At 48.7% G+C, this 16,190-nt stretch overlaps 1 protein-coding gene and 1 non-coding gene across 2 annotated transcripts; both read left to right on the top strand.

Annotated features, from left to right (window-relative positions):
- The first annotated feature begins 122 nt into the window (after positions 1 to 122).
- Positions 123 to 12,135, top strand: LOC135805204 (uncharacterized). Its single transcript, XM_065319213.1, has 11 exons — positions 123 to 337; positions 1,968 to 2,024; positions 5,025 to 5,191; positions 6,185 to 6,319; positions 6,716 to 6,841; positions 7,210 to 7,293; positions 7,552 to 7,608; positions 9,789 to 9,953; positions 10,506 to 10,583; positions 10,966 to 11,080; positions 11,760 to 12,135. Exons 1-11 carry the CDS (start codon positions 319 to 321, stop codon positions 11,801 to 11,803), a joined length of 1,047 nt encoding a protein of 348 aa, XP_065175285.1. The 5' UTR covers positions 123 to 318; the 3' UTR covers positions 11,804 to 12,135.
- Trnat-ugu (transfer RNA threonine (anticodon UGU)) lies at positions 9,118 to 9,190 on the top strand. Its single transcript has one exon. It is a non-coding gene; the product is annotated as a tRNA-Thr (tRNA).
- Positions 12,136 to 16,190: the final 4,055 nt, after the last annotated feature.

Here is a 16,190-nt window from a genome sequence, read left to right on the forward strand (position 1 = left end):
TCCTGCGTCATGCGGTCATACCCTTGAAATGTGAAACGACGTCGTCGTGACGTTTCGCACACGTGCCAAAACATGCATGACGTCTTTCTTTTTTGTTTTCCCGAAAAAAAGCAAGCACTGTAATTTTTTCACATGGTGAATCGTGTCTTGTTTGTTGTGCAGTTTATTTTTCTGAACTGACAGAACCTTGCAAGGTTGTCTCATTGTGCCTCTAATAGTCGCACTGGAAGTATAGTAGGCAGTGGCTGATGGTCTCTCTTTAGTATCGCGCGAGGATATTATTTCCCCTGAAGATCGGGTTGTGGAAGTGACAGAAACATGGCTGATAAAGAAAAAGGTAAACTCTATTCACAATTCCTGGAAGTCTTTCATGTTATAGTCTTCTCATGTTTCCTGATCAGTGTTTGCTTTGAGCCATTTCTACTAAACCATCGCAGTGGCTTTGCTGACATTTTCTGTGAAATCCTCGTGCTGGATGCGTTACATTAGGCAATGAAGCATATTACGAAAAGTACATAAAAACGAAAAAATTATGCTGAACTCGGATGCTGAGCCAATAGTAAATGTACGGAGAAGATGGGATACGAGTTATGAGTAACTGTGCACCATTGTTAGACTTCATCTTCTTTGCACTTGCCTTCCCTTCATCTTTCCTTAACGATGAACCTTTCGTGTTGGAAGGCTGCATGGTTTGTGCGTCGGAGATGTGTTGGAGCTCGGTGTCAAGTCTGTCCGTTTGGTGCCCTAGTTTTCGTTTTTTTCTATTGAACTGTATATTATCTAGTTTATACGATGGTGGACCTTAATTTAGTTCAAACTCCCTCCACATGCGCTCTCCGACCGACCTCATTCACCCCACCAGCAACATGACTCCAGGTTGTAGATACTGGCATAAATTCCTCCGTACGGCTGTTTCGATCATGCAGATCTCATCACTGAAGGTCGTAAGAATACAGAATGGCTAGAATTTGGTGAATTTTTCAATTTTATACAGAGAATAATTGTGAAAATGAAGAGGTGCCATCCCGCACGTTGAGTGCTGATACAGTCATGTGATACTGTAGTGTAGGCACAGACGATCCTAGCACCCTGAAAGAGCACCCCACTGTTCCAATATTCAGGGCGCTCTTTCAGTGTGCTAGGATCGTTTGTGCCTAGACTACACTGACTCACTACAGTGTCACATGTATCACACTCTATGCCCATAGTACACTTGCATGTATCAGTGTCATCTTGCATTTATCCTCCGCGTGTTAGCACCCATGTTACCTCAACGTGTGGGATGGCACTTTCATTATCTGTTATTCTCTGTGTAAAATTGAGCAATTCACCGAATTCTAGCCATTCAGTATCCTTACAACCTTCACTGATGAGACCTGTATGATGGAGTTTATGCCAAAGTCTACAATAACCTGGAGTTGTGTTGTTGGTATGGTGAAGGAGGTTGACCAGGGAGCGCTGGGGAGTTTGAAGTAAATTAATGATGAACAGACCGAAAGCTGCTTCTCACCCTCCTGACTAATAATGCTGGACAGACCAAATTGGTTGATATTACTAAATAGTGGACGAGGTGCTGCCGCTGTGATTTGATTTGTGTGGTATAATCATATACGCTGACCTGCTGCGCATCATACGGCTGTGGGTCGGCGGTAAAAGTACCTATAACAGAGGAAATACTGAAAGTTGCTAGTTCATTAGTCCTGATCGTGGGTTTTGGAAATACAGCCGAACCTCGCATAACCTCACGTATCCGTTTTCCGCGAAATTATCCGGATAGGCGAGGGAACCGGATAATCGAACACACATACTGTATGTATGCATGGCATATGCTGTAAATCGGTAACCAACGATTTTCTTCCGGATGGCGAGTGATCCGGATAAAAGAGGACCGGATAGGCGAGGGCTGACTGTACACAGATCTAAGTGTGTACTATGTTCTTGGTGATTCCTGTGTCTGTGCTGATCAGATGATACTGCAGCTGAAGCTCCCAAGTCCAAGAAAATGAAGTACAGAAGGGATAAACGTGAGTGACCATCGTCTTGAGTTAGCAGTAGTGGCATTTCCATTGGTGACTACTGGCAGTAGTGGCATTTCCATTGGTGACTACTGGCTAGGAAGTGTATACAGGTACTCAAGGGTGGACTCAGGCCATGACAGAGTCTCCCTGGGCAAACCCAGAATTGAGAAGGCCAGAAACAAAGCCCAGAAAGTCGTGTAAACTGCTCACAAGTCAGCACTTACGTACACACACACACACACACACACACCGTAAGGAGAGCCGTTAGGGGGAGCACTGGCTTCGCATGGTCTGATGGCACGCCAGTTGGCTGATTGTGACATTTTGCTGTGGAGAGTCCTTGGTTTGGGCCACCATGTAAGGGGTCGTCCGCAATTATCGAAAGTTTTTTCCAATCCGTAGTAGCTTCAAATTTTTCCTCACTGGTCACATGGCGCTGCGGGGAAACACTTCTAGCCCGGGGTCTAGCAGTTGGTCTTGTACTGACAGTCACTGGTGGCAGGCTTCGGGACCGTACACGGCTGGACTGCTGCTGGTCACCGGGATGCCTCAGAACAAGGTACCCAGACGGGATGATCTTGGAATCCTGAAATGGGAAGCCATGGTCTGAGTACACAGGTTTGTCATCCACCGGGAAGAAGGATCTCAACTGGTGATAGCGTGACACAGCCAGACTGCCTACATTCACCTTGTTCATGTCATCGCAGCTGATGGAAAGTACATCAGACGAGTGCTTCTCGGCAAACTCCAATGCATACTTCACTTGCGCAAATGCAAAGTGAGCATCCTGGTTAGAGTTATGCTTCGAGTTGTCTTTCCCAGGTACTCGGGCTTGGATCAGGTCTCGGTACCGTGCTGCATTCCGGGTTCCCTTCCTAGGACCGACAAACAGTTGGTGGATTGTTGTTCGAGATATGCCCCTCTGCTTCAACGCCGGAATTTTCTCCTTCAGGTGCGCCTGAATATCCTCAAGGCTGACACCCATGGAGTTCCCAACTTGCGATCGCCGACGTGACTGGGCAGCAAACCCGTGAGATTGGATGAAGTCAGTGGCTACAGTGACAATGTCGGGGAACTGTTGGTGCAATGGAACCCTGCCTGGCTTTCGGGCGATGTTGTGGACAATCTCCGGCTCATCGGCACTTTGAAGTGGCGGAGGGACAGTTGGCGTGGAAACGTCACCATCCGAGCTACTGGCATGGTCTGGGCGCGACTCCAGCATCAATAGATCGGCGAATGTATCTCCAGTGCCCATGACAGCGAAATCGGCCATATTCACAAGAACTGATCTTGCAAAGTCCGCTCCACGGACAACCCGCATGACGGGGAGGTGGACCAAGATCTGTTCCGCCAGCTTCTCGAGGTTGACAGTGCCCTCGTCAATGCCTAGAGAAGACACAATGTCTCGCAGTGGCAGCGCATTGGTGCTGGACATCTGGGCAGCACAGGAGAGAAGCTGATCTGCCGTCAGAGGCGTCCCTACATCATGTTGCTGCTCCTTGGACTGCAGCAGGTCGGAAGTAGCTTCGTCCCATGTCAGCTCTGGACAGTTGAGGCACGTCAGGTTTGTCCCAGATTTTGTTGTCCCCCTTGAATTCATCTGGCTATTGCGGATCTGGAGGCGATCTATAGCCTTCTCCAACACCCTCTGTAAGTGGGCCGTCTCACTGGTCAACGTCCCAATCAGGGCAAGTTTCCTGGCAATGGCCTGGCTCCCAACTGAAGTCAGGATTGAGCTGTGGTCAATTTTTGCAGCAGACACCTGAAGCATGGTCGACTTTAGCCGGCCAATCTGAGCTTTGGTGTCCTGCAACAAGGTAGCCAGCTGGGACGCTTTCCACTGAAACATGGCACCTTGCTCGTATATTCGCAGTTCTTTCTTGTAAACCAAGAAACGATCCGCAAGTTTCGCCAGCTCCGCCATCAGGGTCACCTGTCCAGTGACTTCGCTGGTGAAGAAACTGTCCGCGTCGACGCCAATCTCCTCACACAGGACGAGGGTGGGCTTCGCTGTCGATGGGCCGGTGGAGGACGCCTGCGGGGCCGGGGCCGGTGACGGTCCGCACGCTGAACTACTCGACTCGCCGGGTTCCTTGTGGACGACGAAAGACTCGGCAACTTTCACATCGCCCTCCAATTTCTTCGCCGAATCAAACAATTCTCGCCTGGCTGTCGCATCGTTGGCAAACTTACTCGTCCATTCCTTTTTCGCTTCGGCAAAGAATACATCCTTGTTCGTCGTCTTGGACAACTGCCACAAGCAATTTATTGTTCTGTAATAATCAGAGTCACCAGCGGTTTTGAAAAAGGGCTGCTTCTTCACCGCCTTTCCAAACATTGTCGCCTGTCTGGACATAGTCAATAACAGTCGTCAGCGCCAGCGCTAGACGGAAGGACTTCAAAGGAGTGCATGGAAGACGGTACTCTGGACGAAGGAGACAGTGAAACTCAAAAATAGAAAGTGTCGACTTGCCGTCGAATGCGCCGAACTTTATGATCCCCGGCCCAGGAGCAGCCAAGGAAGCGCGCGCGGGGGCGCAGAAACTGCCAGAACTACAAAAATATTTGTAGTAGACAGTTCGCGTGCAGCCGCGCGTGGAAAACAGGGGCTACACGTAGACGTACAAGTGGCACGCGCACGTGTCATTTCGGAAGTTTTTCAATCCGTAACTGGCCTTGACCCACCCACCCACTTTCGAAGCTACTACGGATTGGAAAAAACTTTCGATAATTGTGGACGACCCCTAAACAGTGCAAGACTGTAGCAAATGTTTTTTTTGGTTTTGTTTTTTTTGCTGATGACTGCGTTGTGGGTCTCATCTGCTCACCTCCCACTGCTTGAATAGCTGCATCTGCACCTTGATCCTTGAGGGTGGGCAGTGCTCAGTCTGACTGAGTCTCGCGTAAACCGTAAAATCTATCGTTTTTTAGTATAACTTCAAAGAAAATAGCTGACACCCTTCTCCTGTACTTCCCTTTCTTGTCTCATTGTTCTTTCCATCACAGCTTGGGATCATGATGGAATTGATCATTGGAAAATCGATCCGTTCAAACCAGAAGATATGACAGCGCCACTAACCGAGGAGAGCTCCTTTGCCACTCTTTTCCCCAAGTACAGAGAAACCTACCTGAAGCAGATATGGAGCACAGCGCAGAAAAAGCTAAAAGAATTTGTATGTTGATGTCATCAGTTTGCTGACTTTGCTACCACAAACATGTCGTGGACTCGCTGTGTGCTGTTTAGGCATGTTTGTTCAGTGAAGGCATTCATGCTCTTGCTACTGCTTACACAGTCATGTATAGGCCTAGTCATGTAGCTTCACTCATGTACAGTAGTCAGAATGTTAGTATTCCTGTGCTTCAGTATATACAGTAACAAGAGTACATAAACCAGAGTGTGCAACTGTGCATACCAGATCTGAAACAGCGCAGTTCGTGCACTACGTCACCCTGATGAGGTCAGCCAAGCCGCGACTTGCGTACAGCTCAAATTTTCGTATTTCACAGCTCGGAAATCAGCCTAGTTTGCATGATTTTAGACGTCCTGTTTTAGGATTTTGGTGTTTTTTTGTGTGACTGCATGCCCTGCGTACATCCACTGGCAAGTAAATTCACCAGGCGATCCGTATCAAAAAACCGAAATCAGGACAAACTCAGTGACCTGCACCACCGTGACTGGTTACACAACTTTTCACCGTACCTGTGGCTTACCATGCCGTCAGAAATGACGTTCTGCACGAATTACGCTCCAACAGGAACCATCCCGAGTTGCACACTCTGGTTTATGTACTCTTGACAATAATGTTAACGCTGGCCAGTGTAGTCTGTAGTCGTGAAGAAAGTAGCGCCGGGCATCCTGGTACCTCTCAGTTATACTTCTTGGAAAAACGTAGCTCTGCAGGCATGCATTGTGTTGCAGATATCCTAATTAGACTGCTCAAAGTAGTGCATCTTTTTTTAGGCCTGTTCCAAGATCGCAGAACCGGCAAGTCAGTTGGCTTTTCAATTCTCGCAGGTCGATTTAACTCTGCTGCTGCTGCTGCTTACCCTCCTGTCCAACATTGGCAAGTGACAAATAAATACTTTTAGGAGCTGCTGGTAAAGCAGGCGTGTGGCATTCTTGCTTTACATTCCTCTCTTTCTTTTCCTTTCCTTGCCTGGGACAGGCCATTACTGGAACATTGGACCTTGTAGAAGGCAGCATGACAGTTGCTACAACACGTAAAACATGGGACCCGTGGTCCATCATGAATGCCCGTGACATGATCAAGCTTCTGGCCAGAAGCGTACCTATTGAACAGGTAAGCCCGACTGTTACCTACCTCGGTTTCCTCTGTCTTTTTTCTTTTCAAAAGCAAGCTCTTTTCTAATACTCTCATGACCAGGCAACAAGGCAGGAGATTTTTTTTAGCATTGCCTTCACTCTGTCCCGTCGTTGAAACAAGAGGTCTGTCTAGTCTCAACACATATTGTCACTGGAGGTGTGGTGTTCAGTCCTCTTCTGTCACGTGCAGCATATGCCCCATCCCCCTCCACTCTACCTAATGTTGAATCAAGCGGGGGGGTACAAAAACTGTCTGTGGGTATCTGGTATGTATGGTGGATGAACCATACCCAATGCTTGCCGCAATCTCTTGATGCTGTTGTTTCCTGTGTGTCTTGTTTGCCTCTGTATTCCCTTTGGCTTGTCTCCCCAGGCTGTTCGGATATTCGAGGACGATGTTGCCTGTGATGTAATTAAGATCGGTGGAATGGTACGGAACAGGGAGCGGTTTGTAAAAAGAAGACAGCGACTCCTTGGGCCAGCAGGGGCAACCTTGAAGGTGAGAAGCTTCTCTGAGCTGAAATACCGAGTACTGCAGTATTGCTTGTGTAGTCCACAGTGTACTGCTGACGCTCTCCCCTGGGGCAGTCGTCAGGGCAAACAATGAGATTTGGCCAGCATGAAGACATGCCGGCTGTATGCAGTTTGCAAGGCAAAAAAAGAACTAATCTTCACCGACAGCATACTGCAGCAGACGAGCGTGAAGAGAAGATTACGCGTGGTTCTGCAGGGCTCATGCCACATCGTGTATGTCAGTCGGTACTTGCTGCAGTTGCCCGCACTGTACCCAAGTGTCCTTGAGTGGGATTCTAACAAGTTAGTCTGTGAACGTTGTGCTGTTGTGTGTGTGTGCATTGTTCTCTTCAGGCACTGGAACTACTCACAGAGTCCTATATCATGGTACAGGGAAACACAGTGGCATGCGTCGGACCTTTCACTGGTCTCAAGCAGGTCAGTCAATCAGGATGCAACGAATCTTGTCGTGCTGTTTAGTCTATTAGCAGCTCAGAACCGTCCATTGCCACTGGCCATACTGGCTATACAGTTATATTGGCTAGCTCAACCTGCTCAACCTGCTATTGCATAGGTATGCAAGCTAACTAACCTTACTTCCATGGATCTTGATTGTGCTCGGCAAGCGTGGGTGTCCCTCAGTTAAAATCTTCCTGCTACTCTCTTTGCATGCTTTCCATGCGTTGTTGCGTTCAGGCACGGCGTGTTATTCTGGATACAATGAAGAACATCCACCCAGCGTACAACATCAAGGTATGTACACCGTGTCTTGTGCACGCTCAGTTGCATACAGGTGGCATGTGCGTACGCTTGGGCATATACTACGGAGATTATTATTATTATTATTATTATTTTCACTAGTTTGAGGGAAAGAGACAAACGGGAAAAGTCTGAAGAAAAAATTGACTGTCACCACCAGGACTCGAACCAGGGACCCTCGCTTGTAGCTAGCGATGCTCTAACCACTGAGCTATGGTGTAGTCGTCATCCCAGCAGAGACTGTTCAACATTTTCTTCAGACTTCGTAACTCACACTTCCTGTGAATCCACACAGGCGGGTGGGACGCAGCCCTCACTGTACCCACACACTTCACGTACACTCTAGCACGCGGGGAGCCCCAAGTCATAACATCTTCACTAGTTTGAGGGAAAGAGACAAACGGGAAAAGTCTGAAGAAAAAATTGACTGTCACCACCAGGACTCGAACCAGGGACCCTCGCTTGTAGCTAGCGATGCTCTAACCACTGAGCTATGGTGTAGTCGTCATCCCAGCAGAGACTGTTCAACATTTTCTTCAGACTTCGTAACTCACACTTCCTGTGAATCCACACAGGCGGGTGGGACGCAGCCCTCACTGTACCCACACACTTCACGTACACTCTAGCACGCGGGGAGCCCCAAGTCATAACATCTTCACTAGTTTGAGGGAAAGAGACAAACGGGAAAAGTCTGAAGAAAAAATTGACTGTCACCACCAGGACTCGAACCAGGGACCCTCGCTTGTAGCTAGCGATGCTCTAACCACTGAGCTATGGTGTAGTCGTCATCCCAGCAGAGACTGTTCAACATTTTCTTCAGACTTCGTAACTCACACTTCCTGTGAATCCACACAGGCGGGTGGGACGCAGCCCTCACTGTACCCACACACTTCACGTACACTCTAGCACGCGGGGAGCCCCAAGTCATAACATCTTCACTAGTTTGAGGGAAAGAGACAAACGGGAAATTATTATTATTATTATTATTAACTGGTTTTGAGGGAGAGACATTATTATTATTATTATTATTATTACACAATCACGATGATAGTGCCAATAAACATGTGATGCGGGCGATTTTAACCAGCCATGGTGGGGAAAACTGAGAAAAGAAGGAGAAAAAAGAACAATACTGGCCATACCCTCACTGCTCCCTGATCTGAGTGTGCAACTGTGGGTGTACATGTACATGTAGGTGCATGACTGGCATGACTGTCGGGAGGGGGGAGGGGGTAACAAGTGCAGGTCCCTACATTTACAAGTAGTGATATGCTGCTGGTGTGCCATCGCAGTGCTTTTAAAATACGGCATGACCCCACTAGAATGACTGGCATCACGCGGCTTCCCCTAGTTGGATGATTTCTCTTGCTTGCTGTGGACATGTTCCTATCTGGTCGCCGAGTTGATTGCACCAATCTGAGTTCATCACAGACAGTTGTGATTTTTGAACTGGAGGGTTGGTTTCATGGTAATTAGAGCGTGGTCTCGTGTTCCAGTATGGCGGCCCGGCTAGCTCAGTTGGTAGAGCATCAGACTTGTAATCTGAGGGTCAAGGGTTCAAGTCCCTTATCGGGCGCTCAAAGTACATGTATGTACTGTAGTAGCACTCAGTAGTCCATCAGTTCTCTATATGTGTTCACTCCTGTATATGTGTTCACTCCTCTATATGTCATCACCTGTTTACTTCGTCCCTATATGGCTTCACTGCGACTTCTCTATATAACTCCAGACGCGACTTTCTCTATGAATGACCTGGAGATATATAGAGAAGTCGCAGTGAAGCCATATAGGGACGAAGTAAACAGGTGATATAGACACATAGAGAGATATTTTGTATGGAGAAGTTGGCAATCTGAGTTGGAGTCATACAGAGAAAGTCTCAACCTGAGTGGAGATATATAGAGGTCACGTCTTGAGTTATGATTATAGAGAATGACCTGGAGTTTTATAGAGAAAGTTGCAGTGAAGCCATATAGGCACAAAGTAAACAGGTGATGACATATAGAGACAGTGACGACAAATAGAGGAATGATGCCATACTGAGTGTAACATGTATTTTTCTATTTTGTTCTCTTCAATGATGTAACACACAATTGCCCAATTATCGCCAAAGTCGCACCAACCTCTTCTTCAATGATGTAGATCTGATATTTTTTGTGAACACCTATGACCAGATATTGATGATCAAACGTGAACTTATGAAAGATGAATCATTGAAGCATGAGTCCTGGGATCGCTATCTACCCAAGTTCAAGAAGACCACTACAAAGCGCAAGAAGACTGGTCCTATCAAGAAGAAAGAGTACACTCCATTCCCACCGCCACAGCAGGAGAGCCAGGTACGCAATGTTCTTCTTGCAATGCCTAATGTCTGCCAGGCTATCGTGGACATTTTCCTGTACATGTACATGTAGGTGGATGTATTCCTGTTAGGGAAGAGTATCCAAGGGCAGTATTAGTCATTCTTATCTTTCCCAGACCTGAATTAGGATAACTCTTGACTTGCAATACGTAGTTTGGAGAAGTGAAAAGAGCAATGGTCTCTTTATATCTTGACACTTGAATGACTCACGACTGCCATCCAGAGCGCACGAAAAGTCTATCCAACATTCGACTCGGCAAGCCTGTTAGACGGCACCACTCCCTGCTCAATGCACAGTGTTTCGGGGAATTCGCCCCTCATCAACTGAGCTACCAACCAACTTTCTTGCACATGTAGTTATCACCGAGGTCGCTACCACTAAACTGTCCTGTTTTCAGTTCTTGGAACTACGCATGCAATATAGCCAATGATGTTTCTTGTCGTTTGAGTGGTTTTGAAAGTCTGACTGTGCTCTGATTGCCCTGGCTGTCATCTCCTTCTGTCTGGCTTGCTGTGTGTATCTCTGTAGGTTGATAAGGACCTTGCTGCTGGTGAGTACTTCATGAAGGCTAAGGAGAAGGAGATCCGCAAGAGGGAGCAACAGAAGGTGAGCTAAATTCAATTGTGCGGTGCTTCAGGAAAGCCTTGTTTTATAGAGGGTCTGTTAGACTCTGTTTGCACATGTATGTTGTTAGACTCTGTTTGCACATGTATGTTACTCGTGTATGCTACCGTATACGTGCCACTTGTGTCCATGTCTGCTTCGGTGCGTCTGTGCACGTGTGCCTGTGTGTCTGTGTGTCGGTATGCATCTTTGCCTGCCCATTTCCTTCCACATGTTCCCCCGTTCCTTTCTTGATTTGTAATCCGGATTGAATGCTTTGCATGGTTGCTTGTGTTTATCTACTAGTTGTGTGTGTGTGTGTGTGTGTGTGTGTGTGTGCGTGCGTGCGCGCATGCATGCATGGATGCCGGTCTCTCTATATCAGGCCAAGCAACAACTAGCATCCGAGGCGCAGAAGGAAAGAAGAGCAAAGAGCTTTGTTCCGCCGGAAGAGCCATCAGAGCGGAAAAAGCGCAAGTCAACAGAACCAGCATTTGAAGGTACGGTGAAATGTGCTGTTGTGGATTGTGTCAGAACATGGTCATGAATTGTGTGTGTGTGTGTGTGTGTGTGTGTGTGTGTGTGTGTGTGTGTGTGTGTGTGTGCGCGTGTGTGTGTGTGCGTGTGTTCTTTCTTTCTGTAAGCTATATGTATGTGTGCCGAAACTTAAAGAAGAGCGAAAGTAGCTCTGTGGGGAGGGCCAAGAAGCAATATCCATTCAGAGCGGCACTGTTTGTAGTGCAATGTAGTTGACTGGCATAATCAGTGAGTTGATGAGGAACGCAACACTGTGTTCTCTACCTGCATCTCCGTCCCTGATGTTGATTGGCATACCGGACTGTGCTGCTTTTGTGCGGAGGGGAAGTGGCATAATGTGTGCAACTGAGTTGCAGTTGTGCAGCTGGAGATAAGGGGAAGTGGCGTATAATTATATTGTGTGCAACTGAGTTGCGGTTGTGCAGCAGCTGGAGATATACTTGAATCCTCCTTGTACACACTGTACCACGGAAGTGATGTAGTCCAGGAAGTTTGCAATTGCAGCAACCCGTTCAATCTGTACGCTCTATTACTCTTACACTTATAGTGTAATGCACGCGGGCTGTACATATTCTCTATTGCTAGCATTGCGTAGTAACACTGCGCTCTTGTCTTGACTTGGCTGCCTTTTTTTCTATGCAGGACCCACAGCGAAGAAACTTAAGAAGGTGATTGACTCATACTAGCAGCATTTTAGCTGATGTTTGCTGATGTCTGCTGATGTTTGCTGATGTCACGCTACTGCTACTGCTACTGCTATACTAGTGCTGCTCTTGCTGTTCCGTGCTATTGTTTTTTAAGTTGTACATACTCCAGTCTAGGTAACCCTTGCCCACCGTGTACATACGCTATACTGATTTTTTCTCCTGTGTTTGGTAGAGTTTGAGTTGAACTTTCCCTAAAGTTCTATTTATTTTTTAACATGACGTACGTTTCTACAACGATTGTCATGGAGATGGCAACATGAGACCATGCCTAATGAAACCCGAACAGTGCTACTGGCACATGTCCTTCCCTAGTTGTCCCTAGTTGTCCCTAGTTGAGCTTGCTCTCTTGCTGTACTGTACTTTGTGCAGTGCAGCTGTGGCATGTGTGCAATAGAGAGACTGACGCAAATGTGTGACGTACCAGAGTGCTGCACAGTTAGACAGCATGCTGGGCTGCGTCACAAATAAACAGCTAGACAGCTAACTGACAGCGATGTGACACAACCTGTGGTGAAATGGCAGATGTTGACATGTGCTGCGGATGCTACTGTATGGGTTTTTGGTGCTTATTCTTTTTATCACCCTGCTTGTTCTCTCTCTCCCTCTCACTTTCCATTCAAACATAGTGCCCCTCTCCCAAGCTTCTCCTTGTCACTGCTACTGTTGTTCGCTGGAGAGAAACACACTCCACACTCTGCATTTCATGGAGGATCACCATGTCCTGGTTCAGCCGTCCTTTATCCTGGTTTTGGCCAGATGAAAGATCAGCAATCGCTTCAGCAGCGTCACCTTCAACCTCAGTTGATGCTGAGCGAGAATCGTTATCCGATCGTGCAGCACTGTCACTCGGCTCTCCCGGTGATGTAAATGTTTCTGTCGGGAGTGCCACTTCAGTTCAAGGCAGCGTGCAGCCACAATGCACAATCCAAAGCTGCGCCGAGCACCTGAAGGGCCTGTACATTGCTAGCCGAGAGGCGGCCCAGCTTGACACAGCAGTGAGCAGTACTCAGGCCTGTGGCAAAGTGTCTTTTCACTTGTGTGCTCTTGGTCCGGATGAGGTACGAAGCAGATGTAAGCAAGGCTTTGAAGGATCTCTGGCACAGATTGAAAGGAAGGAAGTGCTACAGCAGCAGCTCAACCTGCAGAGTGCTGCAACGGATGACGTTGATCTCGATTCACTCTTCCGCCCAACGCTTTCAAGACCTGAAAACGACAGTAACAGTACATGTAGCAAGGAAGGTACCTGGTCCAACGCGTCATCTGTGCTGGCTATCAGTGGTCCAGAAGCAGGCAGTCAGAGCTTTTTCCAAGATGCAGTGTTGGACAAGTGGTCACAGGACACCCTGTGGACCCAGCTTGACGTAGTGGTATGCCAGTCGTTACTTTCCGATAGTGTCCGCAGTGCTAGCAATGTGTATGAGCTGTTTGGCACGAATGAGCTGGGTTGGGACTCGCGTGGCAAAGGAGGCGTCTTCTCGGACTTTCTCGCTTCACACCCGGAAAATGTTTGCTTTATTCTGTCCGGCCTGGACGCGGTTGGTCTGGAGGCATGCAGTGACTATGTCCGTGGCGTGTTGTGCTCTGGGACCCTGCAGAACGTAAGGCTCATCGTCGTGTCGCGGTGCTGCAGGGATGTGATAATGTTGGTCGAGTCCGGAAGCGTTGACTGCTTTGCTCAAGTTGTTGGTCAGTACAAGCCGCCGGGCAGTAGTGTTATTGCAGTGGAGAGCGGCGGCTGCATCGCGGATGATGCTCCTGCCCGCGCTCTGAGCAACGTCATAGGGAGAAGTCCGCACCTAGCTGGCCTTGCCTGTGATGCCTTCTGCTTGCGGAGAATAGCTGAGGAATACCAGCGAGCTAAGGTGGCGCCCGCCTGCTTGTCGAGTATTTGTGTTGCAGAGGTGCTACACACTGTGTCATCCCACTGGAAGCTGGAGATCTGTGACTGGACTAGCATGCCAGCTAGTGCCGCTGACCTGCTTGTCCACATCGGCTTCTTTGCGTTTCACATGCTTGTTCGCCGACAGTTCTCGTTCACGTCTTGTCACTTGGCTGAATGGTCGCTTGGCGAGAAAGCTCTCTCCCTGGGTCTAATAGTACCGCAGCGCGCACTCGCATCTGACCAGCGGGTGTGGTGCTTTCGTCACCAGGCCATACAAGAGTACCTGGCTGTGAAGTTTGTCACAAGCTGTCAGCTGAATGAGGGAAGCATCGCCTGGCTTGTGTCTCACCTTGGTCCTATCAGCACACACCTCAGCACATTCTGGATACTACTTGCAGCAGACCTTAATTCTGAGCTGTTCGCCGACAAACTGGTGCAGTTGGTCATTGACGAGTTTGCTGCTGATGGCTCAAGTGATGTGCCGTGTTGTAGTGACGTCCAGTTCCTGTCCGACTCCAAGTTTTTGGAAGCCATTGCTCCGATAACGGAAGCCCTGTCAAGCAAATCTACAGCAGTGGTGGCAAGCATGCTACTCGACGTCAGCCCGCAAGCGCATGCTGATGTTTATTTACAGCCGGCCGGGCTTGGGGACGCCTCCAGACCTGATGCTCACCACCACCGGGTGTTGGTCCAGTGGAGAAGGAGCACACTAAATGCTGGTGTGGATGTTCTCCTGGCCCGCTTAAACACCGCTGGCATCCGCGCAGACTTGTGTTTGAAATCACCAACTGCTGCCGGTGACGACTTGTCTGCCGACCGGTGGAAATGCAGCACTAAGTCCGAGCATGAGTATGCCAGGCAATGTCTTGCACACCGGTGCTTTTCGGAGCGATGTCGCCTAGCAGAAACCGGCACCAGCAACTTGAGGCCAGTGGCACGCATGTCGTGTCTTGTGACGGGTAGACATGTGTCCACCATTGGCTTTTCTTGCTACAGTCCAACGCCTGCTGACTGCCGCGCGCTGAGCTATGTGGTGCAATTTCATGCCGATGCTGTCAGGAATGTCTTGTTTCGCTGGTCCCGTCTTGGTGCTAAGCAGTTATCACTCATGCTGCCTGCACTTACTAGTTGTAGTCAACTAGTGCAGATAGATCTTCTCGACAATGGGCTATCTGCAGACACTGTGCACTACCTGTGCTCGCTCTTGTCCAGTAACCAGTCAACTTTAAGGATGTTCTACTTTCGGTCTAACCCGATTGGCGATACCGGGCTGCTTGCAATGCAGACAGCCCTTCAGTCCTGCAAACTGCTGGGTGCGCTCTTCCTCTCTGGCTGCCAGCTACACTCGCCATCCACTCCAGCCATTGCCCAAGTGCTGTTGGCTTGCCCTGACCTGTGCAGATTCGAGCTCAGTTCCAGTGATGTGGGTGATGATGGCCTGGCTACGCTTGCGCCGCAGCTAGCCCGGCGCAAGCTCGTCTACTTGCTCCTCCGGGAGTCCGGCCTATCTGGTGGCTGTGCACCTGCCCTGTCCGCAGTCCTGCACTCACAAGATCAGCTTACACGCCTCGACTTGTCCGAGAATGCCCTGGGAGATGCGGGACTGGAGGGAGTGCGAGCGGCGCTGTGCACCTGTACTGGACTGATGGTAGTCCAGCTGGCATCAATGCATCTGACAAGCCAGGCACTGCCCATCTTGTCCGATCTGCTAGGCCACTGGTCTGGCCTCAGAGAGCTGAGGGTTCATGGCACTAACGATTTCAGTGGAGCAGATCAGAGCATGGAAGATTGCTTTGTCACGCGTGTGCAAGAGCACAGCCACCTCTCCACACTCTGGTTACCCGACATTGCGAAGACAGCGCCAAGTTTCCACAAGAAAATCCGAGCTCTGGATGGTGACAAACTGGACGTAGGGTTCACCGCCTGATCTCTTTGCCAGTTCTCTGCTCTGCATCTGCAGCCAAATGACCTCGGCATTCTGCCGTGATGTTCTTTGACTTTGACCACACCATCATTATCAGCTGATGAGGCAGCTAGGGCAAATGCTGCTGAACCATAATCATGTCACAATGAAGCTTATTTAGACCACTACCCCGCGCCAACATCACTATCACTATATCACTGAACAACTTGACTGCATTGCTGCTGCTCTCTCCTGGGCCAGGGAATATTGCCGAAGAACCTGACTGGTCTCTCATGAGCTAGGGAATATGGATGGCGCTGAGCCTGCCTGGTACCACACCTGTATTGATTTCACGTGACCAGGCTTTGTGCTTGCTGCTCCTTTATCGCCACATGAATTCCAACGGAGTCTCTGTGCGTGTACAGTAATGACTACCATATTATCTCTAATATAAGCACGGTCCTTTATTTTTTCAATGTACCTCCGCCCCGTGCTATTAATGGAGACGTTCCTTTATTGGAGACTGTTCCATTATTATTTCAACCTCATTTCAGAGGCATGTTGCCATGCCAAATTCATGT

Source organism: Sycon ciliatum, chromosome 1 (assembly GCF_964019385.1).
Source record: "Sycon ciliatum chromosome 1, ocSycCili1.1, whole genome shotgun sequence".
NCBI lineage: Eukaryota > Metazoa > Porifera > Calcarea > Leucosolenida > Sycettidae > Sycon > Sycon ciliatum.